The 27,982-nt window shown below is 35.9% G+C and overlaps 1 protein-coding gene across 1 annotated transcript in view; it reads right to left on the bottom strand.

The window, feature by feature from the left end:
- Positions 1 to 1,747: 1,747 nt before the first annotated feature.
- The window catches only part of TNKS2 (tankyrase, TRF1-interacting ankyrin-related ADP-ribose polymerase 2), a 31,977-nt gene continuing 5,742 nt past the window's right edge, over positions 1,748 to 27,982 (bottom strand). Inside the window, exons 2-27 of the mRNA XM_010000110.1 lie at positions 23,461 to 23,685; positions 22,421 to 22,516; positions 22,073 to 22,109; positions 21,676 to 21,751; positions 20,468 to 20,562; positions 19,231 to 19,297; positions 17,443 to 17,629; positions 16,399 to 16,520; positions 15,796 to 15,887; positions 15,618 to 15,696; positions 14,830 to 15,001; positions 14,041 to 14,120; positions 13,476 to 13,621; positions 12,915 to 13,080; positions 12,420 to 12,639; positions 11,899 to 12,008; positions 11,018 to 11,206; positions 9,980 to 10,232; positions 9,279 to 9,355; positions 8,563 to 8,683; positions 6,779 to 6,876; positions 6,480 to 6,554; positions 5,376 to 5,481; positions 4,088 to 4,274; positions 2,565 to 2,721; positions 1,748 to 2,283 (exon numbers count right to left, since the gene is read on the bottom strand). Coding sequence (XP_009998412.1) covers positions 2,221 to 2,283; positions 2,565 to 2,721; positions 4,088 to 4,274; positions 5,376 to 5,481; positions 6,480 to 6,554; positions 6,779 to 6,876; positions 8,563 to 8,683; positions 9,279 to 9,355; positions 9,980 to 10,232; positions 11,018 to 11,206; positions 11,899 to 12,008; positions 12,420 to 12,639; positions 12,915 to 13,080; positions 13,476 to 13,621; positions 14,041 to 14,120; positions 14,830 to 15,001; positions 15,618 to 15,696; positions 15,796 to 15,887; positions 16,399 to 16,520; positions 17,443 to 17,629; positions 19,231 to 19,297; positions 20,468 to 20,562; positions 21,676 to 21,751; positions 22,073 to 22,109; positions 22,421 to 22,516; positions 23,461 to 23,685 — 3,296 coding nt within the window. The 3' untranslated portion in view covers positions 1,748 to 2,220. The remainder of the gene's footprint in view (positions 2,284 to 2,564; positions 2,722 to 4,087; positions 4,275 to 5,375; positions 5,482 to 6,479; positions 6,555 to 6,778; positions 6,877 to 8,562; positions 8,684 to 9,278; positions 9,356 to 9,979; positions 10,233 to 11,017; positions 11,207 to 11,898; positions 12,009 to 12,419; positions 12,640 to 12,914; positions 13,081 to 13,475; positions 13,622 to 14,040; positions 14,121 to 14,829; positions 15,002 to 15,617; positions 15,697 to 15,795; positions 15,888 to 16,398; positions 16,521 to 17,442; positions 17,630 to 19,230; positions 19,298 to 20,467; positions 20,563 to 21,675; positions 21,752 to 22,072; positions 22,110 to 22,420; positions 22,517 to 23,460; positions 23,686 to 27,982) is intronic.

Raw genomic sequence — 27,982 nt, 5'->3', positions numbered from 1 at the left:
GTACATGCTTACATTTTAATCAATGGGTTGACATACTAAATCTGTAATTACTCCCATGCTACCAGAAAACCAGTGAATTAAATTTATTTAGTGTTAAATGGATATGGAATGTTATACAGTACAAGTAAAGACACTTAAAGATGAGTAAAGCAGAACTAATTGCACAAGAGATTAAAGGTTCACCTCAACAGTATTAACAAATCATTACAGCTTTCATCTTCGGAGTGCAAGGTATGTCATGCAAAAAAAAGCTCAAAAAAATCCCCAAACAGACAAAACCAACATTGTGGTACCACTTTAAACGCTATCATACCACAGTATTTTACAAGACATTAAGTGATCATTCAGAAACAATGAAGTATTTTAGCAATAATATAGAGGTTTTAAACATACTTAATAGAGTTTGCATGAACACCAATTCCAGCATTACTATACCTAAGGAACAGGCAACATGCTGGCAGAAAGTACCTAAAAATCAAAGCTTTTTATTCATAGCCAATATTACTTTCTGCAACAGTTACGCAATCTTATTATTCAGATTCCCCACATAACTGGGTAAGGTTCAATACATTTTTACATCGAGCATCATCACATATCCAACCACATCAGCAAGACAATTTCATTATCTTGACCAGTTACTACATTTAAAACCATGGGTATGATCACATGCCTTGCAAACAAATCATCTTCTGGGACAGTGTCCTGTATGTAGAAATATAAAACAACTAAAATATACTCCTAACCACTTTAACCCCAAATGAACTATAATTTGTATTTACATATTTTTGAAATATGTAGGTAAAAACTGCAGATGGAAGAGAAGCAGAACAGACACAAGAGCTACCACAGGGCCAACTGAACTGATGGGTGCATTCGGGAAATAAAAATGAGACTTGAGCAGGGGGCTGTACCTTTGGTACACTTCCTCCCCACTGGCGGTCTTACCAGGGATTCTGAAGGCAGCTGCTGCTGCTGGGGAAGAGCTGCTCACCCTGCTGTGTAAGCACAGCTCGAGCCCTGCACCCTGACCAGCTGCACTCAGCCAACAGCACTGCAGACAAACATGCTTCTATGCACCTGCTTCAACTACAGCTTGAATGTTAACACGGAAAAACACCAGAGATGACAGGATGGTTTTTAACATTTTCACCTTGCAATACTCATACCCTGAGGACACCAAAAGGTAGATTAATTTACCAAAATAAGGATACAAAAAAGGCCAAGCTGTTTGCCCTCATATTAGGAATAAACTACTTAACTTCCTGGCTTAAATGTAAGCAAGAGGAACTCAAGAAAGACTTCCTTGAGGTTAATTTTCCAACTACATTCAAATAAAATAATTTACTAAAACTGTAACTTGCGAGGTCTGCTAGCCTTGAAGTGAGGATACAGGTTAACTATACCTATAGTTAAATAAAAAACTCCAGAAGACATTTTACAGAAATAAAATCTGCAACTTTAGGAAGTAGCTGGAAAAAACTTAATTACTCAGCTGGAACATTCTATTTTCATAGCCCATAATTCTCAGGAATGTGTATTTCATAAATTAAAAAACACAGAACAAAAACTTGCCTATTCAATCTGAAGTTAGGTATTTCTAAACCTCTTCAGACAAAATTTGCTTTCACCCTCATAATTAAGTGGTAGACCCTGAAAAAAAATTGGCTTTTCAAATCTACTGTGCATGAGAAAACACAGATGACCAAACCAACATATGGAAAAAACATTTTGTACAAGGCTGCAGCTGTAAAACACTTATATTACAAAGCAATGTAAATAAATACCAGGCTAGTACAAAAGCTCTTATTTACAGTTTTACAAATGAAAACATTTTCAGTGTAAATGCAGTGTTTTAAAGAACACAATATTAGTAAAATGAGTTCCTGTATAGAGCATAACAATTTCTGCTAAATTTCAATGTAGTTTTGTATAAAAACATTGTTTCAAGTTAATTTTTGTTTATAATTTAGTACAGCCAAACCCCAGTTTATGCCTGGAATGGTATCTGTTAAAGTGCTGAAAAAGAGGACATTTCTGAAATTTTAGAAAAACATACTGTACATATTAAAGCTTTATCAAGTTAAAATTGGTATATTTTTTTCACATTTGCTACCACACCACCGGTGGATGAAAGATTTTCAACAACTCATTAATTAACAGGATGGCAGTCATTGGTATCTTCGCATCTCAAGTCTGATGGTTTCCCACAAGTAATTTGTCTTAACCTTCAGTGGTGGCTTCAGGTTTCATAATCTGGTAAGTAATCAAGTATTCGGGATAAGCCTAAAAGAAGTGACACAAACATTCTCTATTATGATTTGATTTTCTGAAGAAATTGAGAGTATTTTGTTAGAGAGGAGAAAAAGATATTTATGCTAAAGGAAAAAAGGCAAAACGTCAAAGGGGGAATTTCTGGAGCATCCAGGAAACACAGATCCTTTCACCTGCAACTGTTTTAGGAAAAAAACAAGTCCTAGCATCTCAAAATTAAGAAAAAAACCCATCACATTAAATGCCCTAAAAAAAAAAAAAAAGTTGAAAAACCAAACCAAAATGCTATTTACCTGCTCTCCTCTATAAATGACATATTCTGCCAATGCCAATCCATTTACACTGGGTCGCCCAGTAACTGAGTGATGTCCTGGGGGAGAATGAGCCATTTTCATAGCACTGAACTGCAGGAAAGACTTGCCCAGTGTTACACGACAAAACAGCAATTGCCTGTATTACAAGGGAAAAAAAGACCATGAATACAAAAAGCTTGTGAAGCTCCAGAAAAAACTATCGTTGTAATTTGAAACGTTTGCTTGAGGAGAACAAGTGGAACTTGAAAGCCACTTCAGTCACTCTTTGCAGTTCACAAAATTCTCAAGTTCTTGTTTGAAGGACAGAAGTTAGACTCCATTTGGAAAACCTGTTTAGGCTGAGGAAAGTGTTGGTAGTAACACTCAAAAATGTTTATATTAATTATTTGACTCAGTATGCTTAATGTACTCAAATTGTCACTACCTTTTTGTGGTGAGTAGTAGGTTTTGTTTTTGTTTTTTGAAGTTTTCAGAGGGTGCACCCCTCACTCATACTAACAACATAATTCACTTGTGTTCTAACACTGTATTTGTATCTAACAGCCAAATCAACATCAAGGCCAAGTGCAAACTGTAGGTCAACATGAAATATTAGCATGATATTAGTATGATACATTGTTTTAATTACAGAAAGCCAGAATAAGGGTACTTCTTTCTTTCCACATGATCCATGGCAATGGAATCCCAGCAGTTTTGTAGTGCAATGTTATATAACATTTTGCTCAGCAAAAATGTCTGCTTTTCTAACACTTCACACAAGGCAAATGAAAACTTATTAAAAACTTCAGGAAGCATGAAAAGACTCTGACATCCTCTGTAAGTCTAGAAGAGTATTCTCTTCACTTTGGAGTGCCAGGAAAGAGCAGGCAATATGAAAAGGAACAGAGACTCAAGGAAGGAAACTGGAAGACTGACCTGTGATACAAATGCCAAACAGTATGCACAGAAACACACAAAATATTCTCCTGGAAAACACGATGGCTACTACCACAATAAACTCCATGAAATAAGAGTGATTTTATTCTGAACTGATGGCGTTAATAAGATACAACAGATGTTTTGCAGAAAAGTGGATTTAAGAACTCTGTTAGCAGTAGAGAGTCTACAAATCCACATCTCTATTTTAATCTACAAAGCAACAGTGATGTGGGGGCTGACTCTCAGCAAGTACTCTCCTCCAAGAAACAGAACATCTGAGTATCACTGAGTTTCTAATTTCTCTGTAACAGGCAATGCACTAAACCCTCATCTTGTTGCATCTTTTACACAAGCATCTAGCAGATCTTTACTCTCAGGCTACCGGATTTTTACAACAAATTCAGGGAGAAGGTTTGGTTAGATGCAATGAAGATAATGAAAGGTTCTTTAAACTGAAATATAAAACTTTTCTGAAAGCTGAGAAGGTTTAGTTACCAAGCAAATCTTTCTTCTAAGACTCTGCTGACTTCATGGCCTGTAAGGCAGTACACTAAGGCAAAATCAGATTCTTTTGAGTGACTTACCTGTGGCAAACATAACAGGATCTGTCTTTGTGAATTGGACACCCAGTGCCACCTCCAATTCCATATACATACTGATTGCTTTTAGAAGAGTTTTCAGCAAAATAAATCCCAGCTCCGAACATGCCACCTATATAGGCATGTCTCTCATCAAAGCCTTTGTGAATTATTGCATTCACAAATGGGGAGCCTAAAATAAAGGAAGTAAAATATTGAAAACACAGTATATAGAGATTTTTGTATGTGTCACAATTCAACCACCCATTCTCCAACTTCTTCCACGTTTTTTCCACACATACAAGCAAATCGGTCTCCAGTAACAGATCTGAGATTTGCACGACCAATTTGCTGGAGGTGTAACACAAAGGGCAGTAACTGATAAGCATACATTTTAAATGAAGATTTACAAAGGATCGTATCTGAGGCAATTGTTGCTGCAAGAGAAGGCTCTCTGAATCTGCATTTTCTTTGGCAGAACTTGCTTCTAACCAATATTCTTTGAATGTGTTGCCACACAAATCCCATCCTATTCCTAACACTAAGATGACTGCATTTAAAAAGCAATAAATGCAAACCAGTATTATTTGAAATAGTAATAAAAGTTACCCTTAAAGAATAGTCTGTTCAAAAGGATTGGATTCCGCATCTTGATACACCTGACACTCAGTAATTTCCACAAAAAGCGCAGTTTTTAAATAAGTATTTTTACAGTATGTATAAAAATATGAAAGCACTTTTAGAGAAAAGCTGTTCGAAGAGAACATGTAATTTCAGTTATGTTGGAAATTACAGTGAAAATAATCCTCCAGCATAATGAGGATAAAACCTTATATTAAATAGAAGAACATTTCAGATCAGAATGTGAAAAATCTATGACTGCTCTTCATCTTCTGCAAGTGGCATATGTATACAAATACGTATGTTAATGCTTAAAACCCAAAACATAACAAAAAACTTAAAAAAAAATATTCATAGAACTCTCACAAGGCATCAATTACTTTGTTCAAGGGATAATTCTGTTACCTAATTTAAAACATTTTCCTTTAAGGACAAGTCATTCCATTAAGAGGCTATTTCTGTACTGGGGAGAGACAAGAATATGCACATTTTGGAAGAAAGATGCAGTTTGTTATACATCCCCATGGTGACATATACAAACCTTGTTTGTGTAAAACTTAACAAAACCTCCTATTTCCTCTGAAAAAACTTGCTTTGTTTGAGCCAGCAGAACCCTTGCACTACAGATTGTTGATGGTGAAATGAGATCATGAGGTGCATTTCAATATCTCACCATGAAACAGCATCCTTTCATTAGCATGGTTATGGTTCTCTTCAGAGACTTCTTTCCTTCTGTGTGTGTATCTTTCCCACAGCTTTTTGTTGCACACTTTCTGAATCTGAAACAGCCAAAATACAAGTTTCATCCTGAAACTGAAAACTTGTTTGCTTTACTTGACAGATGTTTAACATACAGTACACTTAATGCTCAACTACCACATAAATATTTTTCTTAGAACTGAATGAAACATAAATTCTCTAACTTCCCCTGCAGAAGCTGATTGTTGAAGCATAACTTCAGTAAATCATCATTATGTGCTTAATTAAGAACCAATTAAATTTAAACATCTGTTGAGTAATACTTTTTAACTGAAATTTAGAAGGCTTAGCCAAAATTCTATTTAAGCATCATTCCAAACATCACTTGATGCCAAAACAGTAGTAAAAAGATCATTTAGTTTATTAAGAAGTGTCTTCAATGAAGGTTCTAGAACACTTAGGAAAAAGTAAATGACGGACTCTCTCCAGAGGTATGCTGGACACTGGGCAAAGCTGTATGTGTGTGGACACAGCATACCTATTCTAGTGGGGGAACTGTAATTCAGTTTAGAATAAAACTTAGTGGTACTTACTTGCAAATAAAAATATTTTTAATGAAAACTATAATTTCTTCAGGGTGAAAAAATAGGAATGCAAACAAATATTCCACTAAATTATTTAAAGCAAGGCTGTCTACTTCCTGGTGCCGAACTAGGTACCTTTACTTCCATGCTTCAAGAGTTTTGCTTACAGTTCTTGCTATTTCTCCCCTGTCATTCCCTCAACATAAATCATCCATTGTTTCCTATAAAACCTTCTTTTTCTTCAAACATTCTGCACTTTTCTATGAGGCCCTTCAATGTCAAATTCTCACAAATTTCTTAATGACTGTAAGCAATTTTTCCATATAATCTTACTCTGTGTTTCCCTGGAAGATATTTTTTTCCTGTGTATGTGACAGAATGGCATATCTCATCACAATAAGGAACTCCACAAACAAATGAATATTTTAAGGACATTTTATTCTCAGCAAAAATTCTGAAGGTGTAACCATTGACCGTGAAAATGCAACACCTACCTTCAAGATGTTGTATCTATTGAAGACTCCACCTGCATGTCCTCCATCTCTGTGCTCTCGGACCGTGCTCTGCATCTGAAAATTGAGAATTTTGAGGAGGAATCCTTTGCTTCAGAATACATTTAGAATACACATCCTTCACACAGTCAAATAACCCTTTCTTAAAAAAATAATTTTAAGGCAAGGTTTTCTTAGGCTTTGAAATACTAACTGCACTGTTAAATTGTCTAAAAATACTCCTTTGTCCACTTCTTTAGTAGAAGTACAAAAATACTAAGTGAGTACAAAGAAAGACATACCTCCTCTTCTACTGACTGAAATTCCTTATCTTCAGTGGAAAGATCTATGAGGATTGTTCCACTACCCGATGTATTTAGAGTCAGGTATGGGTTAAGTCCTGTGAATATAACAAAACACAAGAACAGTTGCCGAAACTGCTTTAAGACTGCTGATTAGGAATGATACCCAGTAAGAGATTTTTCTCTTCAAGGGACTATTTTCTGAAAACTCAGTTTACAAGACGAAGAAGTTAGCTGCTAAGGAAGACTGAGATCACCAATTACTTTAATTGCCTTCCATCAGCCACATACATTTTGGTGAATGTCACAATATGATCACTCATTATTTCCAACAAATCTTTTCCACATCTCTGTTTACAACCTCTACCCATACATTACCATGCATACACTAGAAATGCCACAAGAAGCACAGCAGCTGGGTCTGGATTCAGATCAATGACAGTAATTTTCATCAATCTATGGATACTGATCAATCATTTGTTCAACAAGAATAAGCATTTCAGACACACTAACTCATCTGTATGTGCTTAGCTTAGTCCATTAATGTACACAACAGGGAAACTACATGTAAGTAATTGCTTACTTTAGAACTCCTTTCAACTTTAGGCAATTATAAATGACAATGTCAGGCCATTTACAGCAAGACTGCAAGAGCCTAGAAATAATGGGGGTGAGAGTCATGAAGGATTTAAATGTTTGACATTTCTGTCTATATACTGACATACATATGTACAAATATACATACATTCAAAAATATATTAGTCCTACTTGGAAGGCAAAAGTAGTATAAGATTACTGGTTGTGTGAACTTAGAACTCAAACAGGACATGAGGGTGAAGTAGCACCCTAAAAGTAACTTCTATGCAAAATACTCAATATATCAAAAAACACCTGAAAATTAACAGAAAATAATGAATAACTGCTTAAATACTTCATTACTAGGAAAAGGACTATATTCAGTGTTGGTTAACACTGTTTTAAGTAGCAAAAAAAAAATTAGCACTTGGGATAGTGACTCTCATTACTTACAGAGTGCAGATTTTAGAATGAGAATTAATAGGTGGTGTCTCAAGAAGGAAAAAAATCATAACAATTCTAACTAATTAATTCAATTTCTATGAAATGCAGCAAAACAATAATAAGTTATGCTTCAGTGAGACAAGGAGGAAAAAAAGTTGGAGTTTTTTTGTCTCTCACCGAGTCATAGTTAAATGAAATGCACCATTCCCAGGATTGTCCTGGTACTAGCAGTACTGCACAAATAAAGAGGCTTTAATGTAAACTTCAATACAAGATGAAGCTGTTAAACAAAGCAATTATGTTAATTTTGGTTCACTGGAAACACACTAACTGTATTTTAAAAGAAATTCAGCTGGCTTTCTGGGAGAGGAAACACAGTATTCTTCTGCAGAACTCAAGTGAACAGTATGTAACAGGCCACTACTCAGCATCAGAGAAGATGCTCTGAAGAAAAGAAATACTCCCAACCTCAAAAAACTTACAAACATTTTGCACTGGATCTACACTCTACCTAAGTAAACAGAAAACAATGATCACAAAGAAAAAAATTTAGAGAACTGAAAGGCAATATTCACAGTAACTCACAGCACAAATAAAAGTGCTCGTGTAAAGTCAGAATACATTCTTAAAATCTGAAGTGCCATTTTCTAGGACAAATTTTATTATACATTCTTTTTAACAAGATAAAATTTGGAATAATCTGAAGCATTTATAAACATTGATTCTTTAAAGGCAGTTTTACATAATTTGAAAAAAGTATATACCTTGTTGTCCAGAAATGAGTCTTTCAACTCCTTTAATTATTTTATGCCTATGGCCATAAGCATTAATTCCAATTTCCTTCAATTCTTTGTGTCCCATTTCAACCAAAACATCCAGTGTTATCTATAAAGAAAGCAACACCATTTTCTGTACAACATAACAGACTAGAACAACTGCCAATGACAGTGAAAATACAACTCACAGTAGTTGAGATAAAAAGCAAGTGTGTAAAGAACATGAACACCGGAGACTTTAGTATATAATTCTCACATTGTACTTCTACTCAACTGTTTTCTCTACATTTTTTTCTTTAAATAAATATGTTACAAACTACAATCATATAGTTACACTGCTTGCAAGGATCACATTTCTGATTGAGAAATATAAACTTCTGGATATATTCAAGCTAACAGAAGCAAACCCAGAAATTTACTCATCAACACTAATTTAGTCCACCATCTCTACCACTGATAGGAAATATGCCTACACTCTTAAACAGATACAGACATCACTGCCCTTGCTTTTTTATATATACAAGTTTTTTAATATGTATGTGTATTACATATCCATTTTGAAAATCCAGTTACACTTCTTTCCTTCACTCCACTTATTTTGATATTTAATAATTTTAAATCCGTTTGATTAAGTTACTCTAATTAGTGAGTATTTATATCCTTGTTTTCTAGCTGTGCATCTGGAAGTAAATATAGCTACTTACCTGTTCTCTTTCAAATACGTCAATTAGATGTTCAAGGCCAAGGTTCCGCACAAACTGATTTATGCTAAAATCTACACCTGAAATTGGGCAAGAAAAACTCCCAATGAAAATTCATATGTGTATTGTAAAATAAGGTATACACATCTCATACTGTGTCTATTCCTGGTCTTCTGAAGATAAGTATCTGTATCATTAACCAGTGGCAGCTACTACTTAATCTACTCTACTGCTCTTACATTTCTACCTCTGTCATGAGCAGCCTTTATGCTTCCACAAAACAAGCAACTAACTAGCTACCAGAAGTGCATCCAAGAGAAAATATTTTGAGAACTAAAATGCAGAAGTAACCGTTAGAAGATATCTAATCTAAGAATAGCCTCCTAGAAAACAGATAAAATTCTGTAGTAAAATCCTGTGTCATGGAGCCAAATTTCATAGGAGTTATTTTAAAACAAAATCCACCATTTTGGTTCTGAGCTGCTAAAAAAAAGGAAACAATTTGAAGATTCTGTAAGAGGAAAGTACTAAAATCTTACACTACAAGATTTTTAGACTTCTGTTCCTTGTTAATGACATCATAAGTAATAAAGATACTGCATATGTCATAGTAGCTCTGTGCATGTGTGGGAAACTTCACTTTTGTGTGGTCTTTTTACCATACAGCAGAAAATGTTACCCATACTTAACTGCAAAAGCCTTACCTTCCTTCTTCTCCAGAACAGTAGCTCCCTCTGAACTGTTTGTACCAACAACAGAAGGAAGTTCAGAAAAACTACCGGACAGGTTGTCAAGACTACTTGCAGCAGACAAACTGGATGGACTGGATGGTACAGAAGACAAGGAATCAGCTGTAGAACCTGTAGTCTGAGACACACTTATAACCTGAGGCTTGTAGCAAGTCGGTAAGGCGGAAGGAGGCATCGCCGCGGTCAATAACGCACTGACATCATCTGCCTAAACAGCAGAAAACTTATTAAACGGAGGAACACTTTTACACAACCTTTTTTCCTGGAACACATTACCATGATTCCAGACTTCTTAAACATACTGCAAATTAAATAAATGAATATTGGAAAACATGCATTTTACAATGCAGTTTAATTAAATAAATGAATATTGGAAAACATGCATTTTACAATGCAGTTTACAAATGGCCTTTTATGGTAACAGCATCCATGAAAGTGTAAAATGTTTATAAACAAAAACTGTAATAAGATGAAAAAAAATATTTCAATATTTCTGAATGCTTCAGGGTCAGTTAAACAATTTATTTTCTAGGACAAATGAACAAAAGCTTCTACTGGCAACTTGAATTTATGAAACAAAACAATTACTCTGAGTGAACTCTGCATTGTGCTGTAAATTTACAGATCACCCAAAAAATTAACAGCCCGTTAGTTTCCTGAATTTATGTTGCTACAAAGTTTGTTAACATTTTATTGCCATGATTTTTGTATTAGTCAAACTGTAAGTACCAAATTATAAGGATGAATTATTTTTGTTGGTGGTTTTTTCTTCCCCACTCCATCTTGAAATAAGAAGTGAGAAAATATTTAGCCAAGGTTGATGAAGTCTCTACTGACAGCTTACCAGCGTGTATAAACATTAGGGAAACCACAGTATTTTAAAACTTGCAAAAGTTGCTCTATTATTACTTTTTTTTAAAAGGGTAATTTTTAGATAAGCTGCCACGAGTTGCAGGTAAGCATGGATTTCCCAAAAAGAGCTCCATCACTTACAGTGACCAGGTCCAATGGCGTTTGTCCTTCTTGGTTCTTCAGAGTAGGATCAGCCCCATGCGCCAGTAACAAGGCACAAAGCTGTGTCCTTCCTTTCTGGGCTGCTTCATGCAGAGGTGTGAAAGCCCATTTGTCCGTAGCATTCACACATGCATTATACTTTATAAGTAAAGCTGCTACATCAACATGCTGGGAAACAAAAACACCTGTTAATTTTCAAGGTACTGCAGTATATTAAGCTAACTCAGAACTATTAATCGTACTTCTCTGTAATCCTCCTTCTGAATTTTCTCAGAATCCATTTACTTTCCAATTATGATTTTAAGTATTAAAACAAGGTGTTTTTATTCCTCACCTGTAACATACCATTAAAAAGTTAAGATTTCTTCACTTGTGAAAAAAGGACAGACTATAACAGAACCCCAAATACAGCGGAATCTGAAGGAAAAAAGTGTGGATTTGAACTTCCAGATTGGAAAGCACTCCAACTGTTTTGACAAAAGACCTGATCCAAGCACAGAGATTAAGGAGGTCCACAAACACAATTAAGTGTCTCAACACCAACCAAGTAAGTGAAAATCAGATCTTGCTGATGAAATTTGACTGGCACAGGTAAGGAAATTTCTTTTATGGAACACCTTTCAGGCTGCTGGCTGAATGTTCATATTCAGAAAACTTTGTAAACTCCAACCATGACTCAAGTCTTCACCTGTACAATGAGCTGACTATAATTTTTTTTTTCATCTTACAAATCAGACTACTTTACAACTCAATGGTGAAAGCTTTCTACAGAGTATTGGTTCAAAATGCTGTCAATGAAATGTATCACCTGTATTAATTTATCTTTTAAAAAAAAGCCTCAGAAAGTTTTATATATTTACCCCATAAGATGCCGCATTATGCAGAGGAATCAAACCTCCTTTATCCTGTGCGTTCACATCTGCTCCATGCTGTAACAGATACTCTGCAACCTCCAAATTGTTGTAACCAGCTGGAAGGTTGCAGAAGGACAGAATAAATAGAACGTATTAAAAACCCCATCCTGAACAAGCTTTAGAGAAGTAATAATTGACTTAAATTACTTGAAAGATGTCAGTCCCAGTGATGACAGTGTATTATTAGTGAAGACTTTCTCATCCTATTTAAAGAATATTTGGTTTTAAAACCTCTGTCAATAAATGATAAAAGATCCTCTTTGGCTAAACAGAATAGGATATTCAAAGTCATTAAACAGCTTAGAAGAGGAACATAAAATAACCATGCATAAAATACAAATTATTTTTGAAAGATAAAATATTGAATCCTCTAGCTTGAGACTACACTTTAAGCTTGCTTAGACATAGAAAATTCAGCAACAGAGTAACCAGTAAATCTGATCAAACTAGTTATTTAAAGCACTGACCTGCTAAATGTAGTGGTGTTGAGTGCCGTCCTTGTGTGTCCCGACAGTTGACATTGTCAGGTGAACACAGCTTTTTGACTCGGGCCAAACAACCTTTCTTCGCAGCATCTAGTAGGGCTGCATCTCCCCTCAATAGGTCTTGAATATCAGTATCACCATCTTTAACAAGGTCTAGAGGAGTATTTCCATCTCTGTTTTTCTTTGTAGGGTCAGCTCCATGCTGTGCACATCAAAAACAGGTGGTAAGTATGTAAGCAGAATAAACCAAGTATCTTATGCCTTATTGAGAAAATATTCTGACACATATTAGAATCCTTCAGAGAGAGCCTTCCATTTACTGTGTGAGAAAGGAAAAGACAACTTCAGTAAAAGGGTACTATTAGGAGCTAATGACAATCATTTAGAAACCACAAACACATTTCTCAAAGCAGCCCAATCACATTTTAGACAGAATAAGCAAGAAAAGAAAGTGACTCTCTCCAGCATATGTAATACCTGTAACAGGAGTTTGCAAATCTCGTATTTTCCTTTTGCTGCAGCTTCGTGCAAAGGAGTGAATTTCCACAAGTCAGCTACATTGACAACTGCCCCATGTTTAACCAGAAGTTCTGCCACTTCATAGTGACCATATGAGCAAGCATTATGTAAAGGTACAAGTCCTCTGGAAAAAAATAAAATAAGAGAAAAACTCTTTAAATACTGGGTCTTTCTAAAATTATATAAACTTGAAACACCTATATGCATATTTTTTTAAATTTTCCACAATAGTCTAATATAGCAGGAGCATATACTACCAAAGTGATAAAAATGCAATCACCAGTGACACTGAAAAGAATTAAGAACATAGGGTCAGAGAAATTATTGATTTTCTAGTCTCAAGTATTGCAAAATGCTTTTGTGAATATTCTGAACATCTTCATTCTAACACAACTTTCCATGAAAATAAAAGTAACTCATTAGCTGAAGAAGATTGGATGCTTATTAGCCAGCACAATTCAGAAGTTGACAGATACCAGTATTTACAGTTACCAAGAAAAGATACATTTGAGTATTTACCCCTTATCTTTTGCATGTACATCCGCTCCATGCTGAAGAAGATACTCAACAACAGACACTCTGTTATATCCAGCTGCAAAATGAAGTGGTGTAGACTGACGTCCTTCAATATCTCTGCAGTTCACACTCTGAACTGTACATAGTTTCTGTGAAATTCCCAAAGCAAAATATACATCACTATAATGCTGATACACTTTTAATATAGTCATAAAATGTTACACACATAATTTTGAAAAATTGTTTTAATTATAAACATAGTTTATTTCTTAATTTATTTTTACATAAAACCTTTACTTTTCCCAGACTGTGTGTGTTCCCCACCCAATACTTAAACACTCTCTCCTCCCACATTTACATGTGTGACAGCTTATATATGTTTTCTACAGAAGACAAAATTCTGGAGGTGGTGAACATTGTATTTTGTTGTCTGTAGTATTGCTGCAATACAAAGGTTTTAGAACAGGGATCACAACTCTAAAGCAGTCAGTGAAGGGCTGATTGCTTGCTTTGACAAATTAATTTGGGATATAATTCCCTCTTATTTTTAGGACAGGTTTAAGCTTACTTTTACAGTATCCACATCTCCAGCCTTTGCAGCCTCCAGCAACTGTCGATCTGCATCGGAATTTCCTAATGGGATACCTTCTGCAAAATAAATGAGGTTGCATTACAGGTAAGTGTATGTAGCTGAAGGAATTTGTTGAGACAGGAAATAATTTGAGTATTCCAATGATTTAGCTTAAAAAATTAAACCCATCATAGACAAGTTGTCTTTTTTTAGTACCTAAAACTGTAGCTATTAGCTCTAACAGTGTTTGCAAAGTTGCCTTTAGCAACATGCTCCCTATCCATTTTGAAGCACGGTGGAACCAGCTAAGCATTCTTTTTGCAGTTTCAGACTATATCAAGAAGCTTACCTATGTGATGATGTCCAAAGCTTACTCTTGAAAAATCTATGTGCCCTGTTGCCTCTGCTCACAAATGCAAAGCAGCTATTTTTTGCTTCTGAAAGTAATTTTCTACTTACAAGTTTTCCACGTTCCTACATCAGCGTTTTTCCAAAATGATTCCAGGTGGCTATCCTATGAAAAATTCTGACCATCTCTGACAATCTGTGTAGCTGAGTACTAGACAGTAAAGGATACCATTAACTACAACTAAACCTAGAGCAGGCATATGGTTACAGAATAATAACTGCACAACCCAGTACTGTCTTTTGTAGAAACTAATTTTTCCTTTGCTGCATGTACGCACATGCTTGTGTTCACTATTATTTCTTGACAGCACTTGAAATGGCAAGTAAAATGATGCATCACACTACTTCAGATCTGTATCTTCAATAAATCAGTTGTACCTTGTAGAAGTTGCTGCACACTTTCAGTCCCCATTTGTAAGGCTGTAAAGCCCTGCAGAGAGACAATGGAAGGATCACATCCAGAACTCAACAGCAACCTGCAGGTCTGAAGATGACCACAATGTGCTGCTCTATGAAGAGAGGTCTGGCCAAGATTATCTAATGCATTAACCTAAAAATAACACAGACAATAGATACCACCATCAAAAGTTAATATTGAAGCTGTTTTAATTGCTGAAAGAGAGAGTTTTAGAAGTATTTAGCATATTTCCAAAGGTCATGACATTTCAAAAGATAAGATTTAAACAAAAGCAGTTCATATGACTACAGTTAGCAAGGAAGAATAGCCCCCTTTTAGAGGCATGTGAATATTTCAGTGTAAATAGTTACAGCAATTTTACCACATACAGAAGGCAGCAATTATTTTGCTCATGGCAACACAAATCCTCAGTGCCAACATGTAGAACAGCTTTTACCTGCATTCACTTATTGTGGTTTTTCAGACTGAGGACTTCCTATGTTTTTCAGTCAAGGTGCACTTAACAATTTAAAACTGCACTCAAACGTTACTTGTCTTCCATACTGTTCCTCTATTTTTGATCATTGTTTTGGTAATTTCACAGCAGTCAGGCTGTAATCAAATTTCCATGAGAGAGATTAAACTCGTAGCTTGGAGGATTCAAGTATTACAGAGAGTACCCCCTTTCCATTTATGCTTTTGTGGAAATTTGAACTAAGCATTGTATTATGATTTAATACTTTTGCCTTCAGTGTGATTTTTGACATACCTTAGCTTCATGTTTCACAACTACTTCAACGACATCATTATGAGCCTTTTCTGATGCCACATGCAGAGGAGTCAAGAAGCTTTGAAAAAAAAAATAAAAAATATTCAAAATGTATTTTGAAAAACCTTCCAAAACCTTCTAAACAAACCCTCAGGAGTGTTCATTTGTAACCACTCACTCTTTTGTTTTTTCATTGATGTTGGCTCCTTTTCTCAGCAGCAATTCACACACTTGTTTTCTCTTCGGATATGGAGAAGCGGCAGCACAGTGCTGAGAACATTCAAAATTGTAGCATTAAAACCTAGCTAGCAACGTACAGGTTTTATGGCTTGCTGAGTAGCTGGCAGTTAAGAGCTGGTTGTGCGCAAAGTCAACAGAAAAAAACCAAAACAAACATATAAAGCTTATTAATTCAGGAGATTTCACATGGCCTTTTGAATTTACTTTGGTATTTTCCAGAGCTCTCTTTCCAGTAACTGCTGGCAATCTTCAAGCTTTACAAACAAAGGTAACATATGCAGCTTGCTGTTGCTTAAAACTATTCTAAAGAAAAACTGTAATTCAGACAACCTAAATTAAACAGGCAATTTAGATTAGTCTTGCCATTAACTTCAAGAACAAAAATATTTATCAATGTTATTTGCTTAACTAGACACTGGATATTCCAGGTTGGTCTGAATTATACTGTTTGACAATAAAATTCTTAGTTCTAAAGTATTACCTAGTATGTTTAGGTCAGCCATAATATATGCAAAATAATTAATAACTCCTGAAATTTTACCAATGCTGTTTCATGCGTTTGAGGATGCTTGAAGTTCACTGTCTCCAAAGAAAGATGTTTCTTTATACGAGCTACATCTGATTCTCTTGCAGCCTGTAGTAGCGAGTGACCTTTGAATTCATCTTTAAAAAGAAATACATAACAGAAGGTTACACTCTTTCTTAAGAATGATCAAGAAGATTGTTTACTTCAGTTAGATAAAACCACTCACTTTATTTAGCAGACCATGTTGAAGACATCTGCAACTCAGACTTAAGCTTTTACTTCACTTGACAGAACTTGTTAGCTAAGTCAAAACACTACAAGGAATGCACTTTGTTTCTAAACCAAAGCCAGAGACATTCAAACTGGCTGAACAAGATCTATTTCACCAACGCCTGTTCTAGGTTTCAGTATTTGCATGTGTACCAATTAAAGCATATATACATCTCTACTTCTGACCTGTCTTTGAAAAAACATTTCCGGATGCTAACATGAAGTCTGGTGTAGTATTTACTGGAAATTTGTATACATATGGCAGAAAGTTATTGTTTGACTGCTCAAGGACAAAACTTGAGGGCCTTGTTCTCAACTCCTTAATATTGCTGGACAGAAATCAATGCCTTCCATAAATTTCTTTGAACTTTCAGCAATTGTGGCATACTCAAACATATTCAGCATTCTAAACACGTTTTTTTTTCTCTTCTTCAAGCAATACACAATGGAATAAAAATGAATATTTCAAAAATCTTGATGCAATGACAGACGCAAGTACAGAAAATAAAAACGCACTGGCAAGGTCATGAGGGAAAGCATGTATTCCAGCAAAACCAGCTAAAAACCCATCACAACCATAAGACTATAGAACTGACAACAAAATTATTTTAAATGCCTACATTCAGAAAATCTACCAATCGCAAATTCTAAACAGTGAAATGTACTGTCCAACATTGCACAACTGCTTGGCAAGTCCAGTATTTTCCAAATCTAATTTCTGGCAGGTCACTGGCTAAAGTACCTAAGTGCACATTTAAATCTGTAGAACTGATCTCACTTTATACTCACATGCTAATCGCTCTTTTAATTGGGGTGTTGGAGCCAAATCAATGGTGCTTTTGTTGTGACAGTTCAAGAGTGTTGGGTCAGCACCATAACTTAACAAAAGAGAACATACTTCCACCCTGTTCTTAGAAGCTGCTTCATGCAGAGGGGTGAACTGCCACAGATCCATTGCATTCACACATGCTCCATGCTTGAAAGGGGTAAAAAAGATGCAGTATCAAAACCAGATCATTAGAAAAGACTTCCAACATTAGCTTAAAGGCAGTAGACTGTTAAAAATAATACTATTAAAATCAATGTTCATATGTATTCAAGACATTCTCCAGACATTAATTTTCAACATAACATTTCAGCATACTGCAGTTTTTAATACTCTACTGTCTCCTGCGTACACTCAAAGAACCCCAAGGCAGGCTAGTTTCAGGCTTTCTCCAGCATCTCTAAAAGGAGAGTACTTTGACCTGCTACAGGTCAAATCTGAGAAAAAAACCTAGTCCATATATTCTAAATGACCTTTGAACAAGCTCCTGTTTCTTTTTGCTCTAGAAAAAGTCTAGAGTGAAAGACTGCATTAAGATAAATACCTGTTCTGTAAATACCCCCAAGATAGGAATGCCAAGCTATCTAGAAGGAGACAAGTCCTTAAAGTTGACTTAAAAACATTTAAGTACAAGGTTCTGCAAGTAATATTTAGTATCTGTGTAATTCTCCTCAAGTAACATTCTGTATGCACCTTGAGTTCTGTCTGTAAGCAAGTCTGACAAGACAGGCTCTTTCCCATTGCTCCTTTTAAAGCTGTAGTGCTTTGCAAAAAATAATTCGATTCACTGCAGTAGAAATCCAACAGGGAATACAACTCTAGCTTAACAGTAAAGACACACAGCTGTGTCTAGGCAAGTGTTCTTTTTTGTCTAGTACCAGAACCATAGGATTCACTTTACAACTGGCCTCTGGAGTAAAAAAAAAAAAAATAAACTTGACTACTTATTACAATTTATATTACTTCAGTAATTTTTGCTAAACAAATGGACACATGGAATTAGTCGGCACTGAGTTATACAGGATAGAACAAGAGCAGCTACACCCTGAGCATTCAAACATCTAGCTACTACCTATCAGATCACCTCCTGCTGTTATAATGGTCATGATTTGCTGTAGCAGTTAAGCATGGGCACAGCTCAAAAGTTCCTTGGTGGACAACACTCCTTCAAGTCACTACTTTAATACACATCATACTTTATCTTCAAGATTAACATAATCCAGATAAGCCACTTCAGTTCTGAGAGCTCACTTATGTTAGGAATATTGACATATTTTTCTTTCTTTGGGGTGAAGGCTACAATTCGGGGCCAGAGTTGATGTTGTAAAGTTCACTATTTCAAGAGACTGACTACTCTTAAAACATGTATGGGCTTTACCATCATAATTTCCTTAAACCTCTTAATACTGTCTTTTGAAATATTTTTCTATTGACAAACTCACAATACTGCTCAGTTTTCATGGTTTTTATTTTTTTATTATTATTTTTTTCCTCTTTTCTTTGTGGGCTTTTTTGGGTGATGGTAGGAAGGTTGAGATAAGATGTACTTGGTGTACAAAAATATTCAGCTTTGGAGCACAGTGTGTTAAAAACAGAAAAAGCTTCTTGGAAGCAGAAGACTCTGTAGCTCCAGTTTAATAATAATTTACTAACATGTTGAGCAAAAGCAATCTACCATTCTTTAAGCTTTTAATGTCTATTAAAGTTATTCTTATTTAATATTATGCAATTTAATCTCTTTAAAGACCAACCTTTACTAGAAGCTCTGTTACTTCGTAATGACCATAGGAACAGGCATTGTGAAGTGGCACCAAATCTCTACATAGGAGAGAAAGGACAAGGATGATTATATTAGCACACATTTAAATTCCAAATGCATCTATAGCATTGCTTATGGTACTATGTTGCACCTTTTCCATTTACAAAAATAGTATCAGAGATATTTAAATTAAGGGGAAATAAAAAGCTAGAGAAGAACCCAGAATATCCCATCAGCATTTTTCAGGATAATAAACATTTAAAATAATCAGAATATGAGAAATCAATGGCACCATTTTACTGCAAATGAAACGGTTCTGCCCAGACTAGGATCTCTAATCAGAAAGAACCACTCACAGAGGATTTTCAAGAGTGACAGCAATTATTTTCTTTGTCACAGGAACACTACTGTAAGATAATATTTGCCCTTGGAAACTGCAGAAGTCTTACTGGCTGATGTTTAAGTGACTGTACAATATTCTACAGTAACAGTAGAGCTACAGAGGTTTTAAAGCCAGATTTAAACCCTTTCAAACTCAGTGGTCTCAGGAGCAAGTGAGAAATTGCCCTAACTGAATTCTGTCACTGTGGGCTAGTAAGGGAGAAATAACAGAAGTTAATTCCAACCCCAAGTGGACAATTAAAGCTGTCTGATCCGGCAGTTATTTATGGAGCTCTGAAGTGGTCCTAGGAATGAGGAGGAATAAGAGTTTGCTTTCCATAATATTTAATGTACATAAGTACACATTTAAAAAATAGAATTTGTATTATGCTTTATGTAACAAAAAAACTTAGCATGTCTGTATCTCAACACATTTCCTAAGAAGCAAATGCTTGAACATGCAGTCCAAATAAAATCTCTGGGAAAGAGATCTTCAATTTTTATCACATTCTTCGCAAAAAGCAGCACAGAAACTTACAAGTAGAAAGAAAATTGATTAAATGATCTAAATATTTGCTGACTTCAAAGTGGTTATGAATGTATTTTATTAAACAAGAGGTAATAATTTGGCTAGTGGTACCTGGAAGGCAGCATGTTCTATGGTCAGCTCAGTTTAGATTCTACTGATTCACAACTCTTAAGCCTGTACAATTTCCAGTTTTGTCATAACAGAAAGGTTGAAGACGGAATAACAGCCTCAAGATAGAAATTATTTTAAAATATTACTACTATTCATTACTTCACTGCAGTATTTAACAACCTTGTTTGTTCTGAAAAAAGGAACCTACCCTTTATCCTTAGCATGTACATCAGCCCCATGTTGCAGTAAGAGCTGGACTATTTTTACACGGTTATACCCGGCTGCTAAATGTAAAGGAGTAGACTGAAACGACAGAATATGGAAGTAATCAGCAACACAAAATCAAGGGTTAATTTTATATTAATGTTTTTCAAAACTTGTTAACAGTATTAATTACTGAAGTTCTTAAAATAGGTGCAACCTTAAAAAAATTGCCTGAATCAAACATTTGATAACTATATTCATTGTTTACTGACTACTCCCATCATCATCATAAACACAAATCCTGAATTTACTCCATCGCATCCTGGCAACAAAGGCCCTCTTAATGGATTGTTGAGTCCTGCAGTCCAGTGTTGTCTTTTAGCCCACCGTAACTAGGAACAAACCCACTCAAGCATACACATCAGCAGCACCAACAGCAGAGCTACAAATTAGTGAAACCTTGTCCTCTTCATTTACAAACTCATCAACTGAAATGGGTTTGTACAGTTCCAGGAGGATAAGTCTTGTAACTAGAAGATGGGAGAACAGAGATGCATAGGTATTTTGGAGATTCCAGTATCTTACCACAAAGACTTAAAGAGGGAAGCTAATTTTCAACAACACTTAAGTGAAAGAGTACAAACACTTAATGACAACAACAAGGATGCCAACATTTGATACTCAATCACCTGAACCTTCGGTAGGCTAGGGGCTGAACCCAGGAGACTATGAGCAGAGATTCTGAACATTTTTTCACGCAGTTCTTTACCAATACTTCTAGATATGAACAGCTTGCTCCTGAAACAGCAGCAATAACTTGCCTAAGGTGTACAGCAAATAAAGGGCCTGTGTCTACCTATGAAAAAGCCTCCCATCTTTTTCACTGCAGATATGAAGGTTAATCAGAAGTTCCAACTGAAAAGGTGTTTTTTTATTGTTCCTAGATTGAAATAAATACATAGACCTTCTAAGATAAAAAACAAACAGAAATTTAGTGGGGGAGTTGGACTCTATGATCTCCAGAGGTCTCTTCCAACTCTGACAATTACGAGATTCCATGAAAAATCAGCTAGCTGCTAGAGAGGTGCAATCTGATTTCCCCACATATAGTGAAGAAAACTGATACATTTTACATTTAACAATCTTAAAAACTGGTCAAACAATAGCTGTGAAACATGTAAAAGTGAACTGATTCAGGTTTTTAAACAATACCTTTCTGCCATCACTTGCATGACAGTTAACATTTAATGGTGTAAGAAGAGACATCATCTTTTCTTCATTTCCACTTCTGAAAAACAAGATACAAAATGGGCAGAACTCTTTTTATTCCAGTTTTTAGTAGCTTATTGTCTTTTTATATTTTTCTTTGCTATAATGTTCAGTACATCTGTTCTGAAGTTACACATTTACTGCTGTACTTTCCACATTAAAGGGAAAGCAAAAATGCATTTACATAATTATTTTTGCAACTTTATTCACAGATAACAGCCAAAGCTTATAATCTAGATGACATACCAGCTCAAAAGCCTATACACGTATTAAAGTACATAAAAGCCCCCAGACAATACTAAAAATATAACTAAATTTCCGGTATCTTCCACACACATACCTGGCACTTTCTAAGAGTTCATCTTTCTTGTATTCACCTGGAAGACAAAAAGGAGTTTCTTTAGCTCTTAAATAAATACATACATACATGAAGTTTAGTACTATTCCTCATCCAAAATTTAATACAACAGAAGTGCTAAGAATTTGACAGTCCTTTACTGAACTAGCAAAATAAACTATTCATCCAGAACACATCCCATGACTGAGATTATGAAAGCCATACGGGAATTTCTATTTAGAATTATAAGACAGAGAGAAGTTAAAGTCATATCAGAAAAAAAACACCACAACACTGCATTACATTAATTTGACTGTTACTAGTAATAATGTAATAAAGATTATCACTTACCAGTCAGCACTGCTTTTGCAGATGGGTCTGCTAAATCCAAAGCTGTTCTTCCATCTGTGTTCCGGATGGTTGGTTCAGCACCATGCTGCAGGAGTACTACAAAATGCCAAAGGTTTCCATAAAAAAACAACTCTAACAAGAGAAGGCTTACAAAACATACCATTACCATAAGCCACAAGCAACAAAAGAAACATCTAATTATTGATCCTAACTTTCCCTCTCAAATTTTTCATGTCAGAATTCCTTAATGTCATCTGTCATCAGCTTGACACGTGAAACACACTTAGCCACGTTTTATGTGCAAAAAATGGAGCACAAATGGAACGATCACAGACTGCCAGGAGGCAATCTCAGTTGAAAGACTGATTGACAAACCACAACAACCAGCATCTACCTCCCATCAGGTCCTAAGCATGCTTCCTCAAATCCACAAGTGACTATGCCCTAAATCATACACAGCAGTAGCAGGCCATGAATCTTGCACTGATAATGGGGCCAAACAGGCAACTTTATACATACAACTCACCAGATGTGCTCCTTAATAAAGTAAATGGGAGCAAAACACAATCAAAATGTTTTGTGACTGCATGTCAAACCTTCTACCTCTTCTAAACTCTTAAGAATTGTGTAGGCAAAAGAAGTGGTCAATATAATTGAAGTTTAGCTCCTATCCTTAACTAATTCAACATGACTGCTACACACAAGAGACAGAATGAAATCATTATTAAAACCAGTTTTGTTCTTTCCACTAAACTGAGTAGCAGCAGAGTCAGCCCAAGAGTCTAGACTGAAGTAGAAGAGAGTCTAGCTCTATCATGTCACTCTAAAGCTCTTTTCCCATAACATCAACGTGAACTTCTACACTAAGGCAATTATAAAAAACAGATTTAAAAACTTGTTTCTTATAAAACTGGCATATGAATTTAAGTTTATAAAAATTTTAGTTTTAATCATTGTGCCAATCATAGCTGCAGAGTAAAAATGGTCTTGAAAAGGGTCTTCATTTTTCACAGTGTCACAGAAAAAGGGGAGAAAATTACCAATGCAGACATCTGTCTTGCCCTTAATGGCAGCCTCATGAAGAGGAGTGTAATTCCAATTATCCCGAGAATTAGGATCTGCACCATGCTGCAAGAGGAGATTGACAACTTCAGCATGACCAAAGGAGCAGGCATTGTGAAGAGGAATAAGGCCTCCATCATCTCGCGCATGGACATTGGCACCACTTTGAAGTAAATACTCGACTACATCCTTCCGACCAAAACCTGGGAGAGATAAAGGGAGAAAAGGTGTTGCGGTTGGGCAAGAGAATGTCCTGTTCCATATACACAGAAAACAACAAACTTCAATAACAGTAACCACTCTAAATAACAATCACAACCGGCATTCTCTACTAAAGGTGAATTTACACATTAAGGCTATTTTTGAAACTCCTAAAAATTATATTAAAATGGGTAGAGAAATAGTATTCAAGACATTGGAACAATGTATATTTTGATAGGGGTCACATAAGTCAATGGCTTCTTGAAAACATAACAAAAACCCAAAATACTGACAACAGAATGTCTTTTGGAGTAATTGCATATGGCTATAAAACCAAACAACATTTTGAATGATACTCTGCCAACTCACAATCCAGTCTGCAGAAGTACCAATAGATAAGCCCTGGAAGAAGTAAGGATGAGACTGGCTACAAGCCAAAGTATGTGTAATGCATATTCTAAGCTTTTAAAAAAAGATTTATATAACATGGAAAGTATTTTATGGAAACATGTTGCTTTTTTTTTTTAAAAAAAGCAGGTAGCCAGCACTGCCTTCAGGTTAAAACTAGATGCATGGCTGTTCGCTTTCTAAGGAATAATGAACATAATGTGCACACAGTTTCCATCTCTGAAATGATCACTTAAGTAAAAATTAGGGACATAAGTAAGTTTATCTGAGACCATTCTTCACTGAATAAATTTATTATGAGAGTATGCACAACCATAAATATATTAGGCATCACTGAAAATAGAGAAATATTTGATCATGGTTGAAGCACAAAATGCTCTTACACATTCTGAGGTGCTTTTTTACTATTCTGTCATTGAAGTTAGTAGACACAAAAAAATATACCTGCTTGCACATTTGGGGCTAGAAACATATAATAAATAAGGTAACTGCTCTTATAAGAAAATGCTATAGCACACTTTCGAAACATATAATAAATAAGGTAACTGCTCTTAGAAAGTGTGCTATAGCATTTTCTTATATGTGCTTGCATATTCCCACTGTAAAAAAGAAAAAAAATCAGTACCATGCAGCTATATTGTCTATATAACAAATTATATGCAGCATATTTCTTATTCTTAAATAAACTTGGCTTTCATAATTAGATATTATAAATATTTTTCTCAAATGTGTCCTCCTGAATTTTTCTTATGTTAAAAGAAGAAAATCTGTTTCATGTTTGAAAATATGCTTAAAATTTGCTAAATTCTATGAGGATCTACTCCAATGAGACTTTTCACAAGTGCCAGAGTCCTGCAAGCACATCAATAAAACTGTTACTTGATGACAGACAGCTTGGTATCTTCTTCTTTCAGTAAAAAAATATTCTCCAAAACTGCCTTAGTTATGTTAGAAAAGTCAGATAGAATTCTGTCCAGAAGTTACACATGTGGTAGCTAAATATCACTCGTTCCTGTACAGAAGGCATTCCCGTTCCTCAAAGCTTTATGTATAGCCATATTTTTGAATGTAAAATACCAATCTTCACAGGAATCAATACCATAACTGAAAATAAGATGTAGTAGACCTTACTATAGCTGTAGAGACTTCCCCTGGATGCCCTCTATTTACTACATAGGTTTGATCCAATACAGTTTACGAGCATCCCATTGTTGCAGTCTGTGCAAGGCCTGCATCCATTTAGAAAATACCCTAAGGAATACATGAACATTCCTAAACTACCTGTAGTTATTTTGAGACAGGTGCCTTTGCATCATACTGATTTTTGCAATCTCTTCAGCACTGAGTGCACAACAGGGATTCCTCACTTCCTTGCAGAACCATCTGTACAAGAGGGTACCATATATGGAAAAATAATTATCTTCTCATGATTTTCTAAAGGATGTATGTGCACAGAGGAGGTGGCCCAACTCTGTATGATGGTCTCTCCCTCCTCCTGTTTGCACTGAGAATGGAAAAAGGAGACAGCCTTTTCTTAAGACAGGATAGGGTGTCACAACCTACTGTAACAGTTCCTCTTTGCCATTGGTCCACTGCTGCAAAAACAATTTTAACCCTTTAAAAAAAAATGATGTTTTTAAGGGATAGGGGTTTTTTTGGCTCGAGCTCCTGTCAAAAGACCAATGAAATGGTATCACAGCTTGTAAGTGCACATCAACACTTTATTTCTTATTACAAAGTAGAACGGCTACTCAGGCCCTCCAGCTGACACTCTTCTACCATCTGCAACACTTGAGCGGCTCACTGCACTTGTTTCCCCCAAACGTATAAACTTTTAGCTGACTAATGCTGAATATTAATCACAATAGAAACCTGTAACTTTATATAGTTTTTTTCAAAAAATATTATTTATTTACAGTCACTATTGTGCCATAATTGACACCTAATTTTGATGGGATGAAAAGCTAATGGAAACAACTGAGCTCCAGTCCCTCTCCCCTGCCTGAGGCCTTCGTTTTTTGGATGAAATCAAGTTTGTAGGAAAGACAGTCTGGCTTCTGCCAAGTCCCTAAAATCTTTTAATACTTTCAAGTTTGACATAGACTGCGATGAAATTAATTGACCTGAGGAAGAACAAGCAACTTATAGTAAGGGAGGACTGATGCTGCAAAGGGTGGAGGGGCTCCTGACTTGAGCTCCAGTACAACTTACCCACCCCACACGTGACTGTGTACTACAAAAACCCAAGAGCAACCTTCAGCAAGATCCCAGTAGGTATTACTTCTAATAATGACAAGCCCATGGAGAGTCTCAAGTATTTTTTCTAAATATCTTTTAAAATCTACCTTTACAAAATTACATGTGGAAAAAGGAATTTGTTTTCTTTCTTTAACTTGCTAGGTAAGCTGGAGAAGGACTTAAAAAACAGAACTCAAGTTCAGATTCCAGAACGCCATTAAAAAAGGACAATACAGAACGAATCTTCCTCTTTAAGCTCCACCTCTTCCATAAAACAAGTCTTGAATCCGAATGAAAACAGTCAGAGAAGTTTTGTCATGCATCTTCTGAAAAAACACACCTAGGCTAAACAATGCATGAGCACAGCTGACTTTTGCTTTTACTTCCTGGAATGCACTTTTCAGAGACAGAGGAAAGAAGCTAGTGTTACTCCAACTGCGAATAATGGGGAAAAGCAAAACAAAACAAATACAATAATCCAAAAACTCAGGAGTATTTTATGTCACAAGTTAGCCAGAAACTTTTGGCATCTCCTAGTTTTGTGAGAGGAGTAATTAATTTCTCTGTATGTGTGGTCCAAAAGATGTAAGCATGGCAATGGCGTCTCCCAGTTACACACTAACCTGTTTACTATTTGAAGTCTAACAGCTACATAAACTTACTGCAATGCATTTTTTAAAGAAAAAGCTTCCTATAGATCAGGAGTTCTGCTTTTTAAAGCCAAGACAGATCACTCCTGTCCAGAGATAAAGTACATCAACACATTCCATAACAAACTCCTTAGGCCTGCACACACACAAACACAAAGTAGAAAGCCCCTCACTTTTCAAAAATGCTGCAAAATATACTAATTAGTTTAGAAATCTAGAATTTATTAATAAACAGGCAGGATTGATGCAGATGAAAAGATTGCTGCAAAATTGCTTTCCTCTGTTGGGATATTTTGTCTCCTGGGCTCTCTTGTTGATCAAGTTTCTTAAATCTGCATCTTAAATCAATGCAGCAGACCTGAAACAAGGTCTTCCAGAACTTAGACCTCTTAAGACTACTTAGTGAGAGGAAAGGACACCTTAAGCAGAAACCTTTTCCAAAACAACTGAGTCAAGAAACAAACATCCTTATTACTACCCATAGCGTTAGCTGAAAAGACTGCCAACCTTGGAGTCCTACAACTAACCCTGTAATCGAACCAAATCAAACAACATAAAAACAACAGTTACAGTCAGGTTTTTGCCAGAAAAGGTGGGATACAATCTTATGGCCTGTTGCCAGCGAAAGCAGTTGTTCTGGGATGTTAGCTGTTTGTGCATCTGAGTTCTGAATTAATAAAATCTATTGGTTAAAGATAAGAATGCAAAAAGCTTAGAAATAGTATTACCTGACAGGGACCCTTCATGGCTGAAATTCTAAAAACCTGCTTAAATCACTGGACACAGCACCTGGGACATATGTCACCTGTCAGAGCTCACATGTCACAACATGAACAGTCTAAGCCTCAGTCCTGAGGTGCGTTTTTTTTTTCGAAAAGAAAACAGAAACCAGACGCCCCCCGCGCGGCCCGGCAGGCACCGCCTGGCTGACAGCGGAGCACCGCGGGCAGCCGCGGGACGGACGCCGAGCGCACACGGGGCCAGGGAGGCGCTCCGACCCCCC

Source organism: Chaetura pelagica, unplaced genomic scaffold (assembly GCF_000747805.2).
Source record: "Chaetura pelagica isolate M959 unplaced genomic scaffold, ChaPel_1.0 scaffold436, whole genome shotgun sequence".
Lineage (NCBI taxonomy): Eukaryota > Metazoa > Chordata > Aves > Apodiformes > Apodidae > Chaetura > Chaetura pelagica.
The sequence above is the reverse complement of the archived record's forward strand: the minus strand, read 5'-3'. Positions and strand labels throughout refer to the sequence as shown.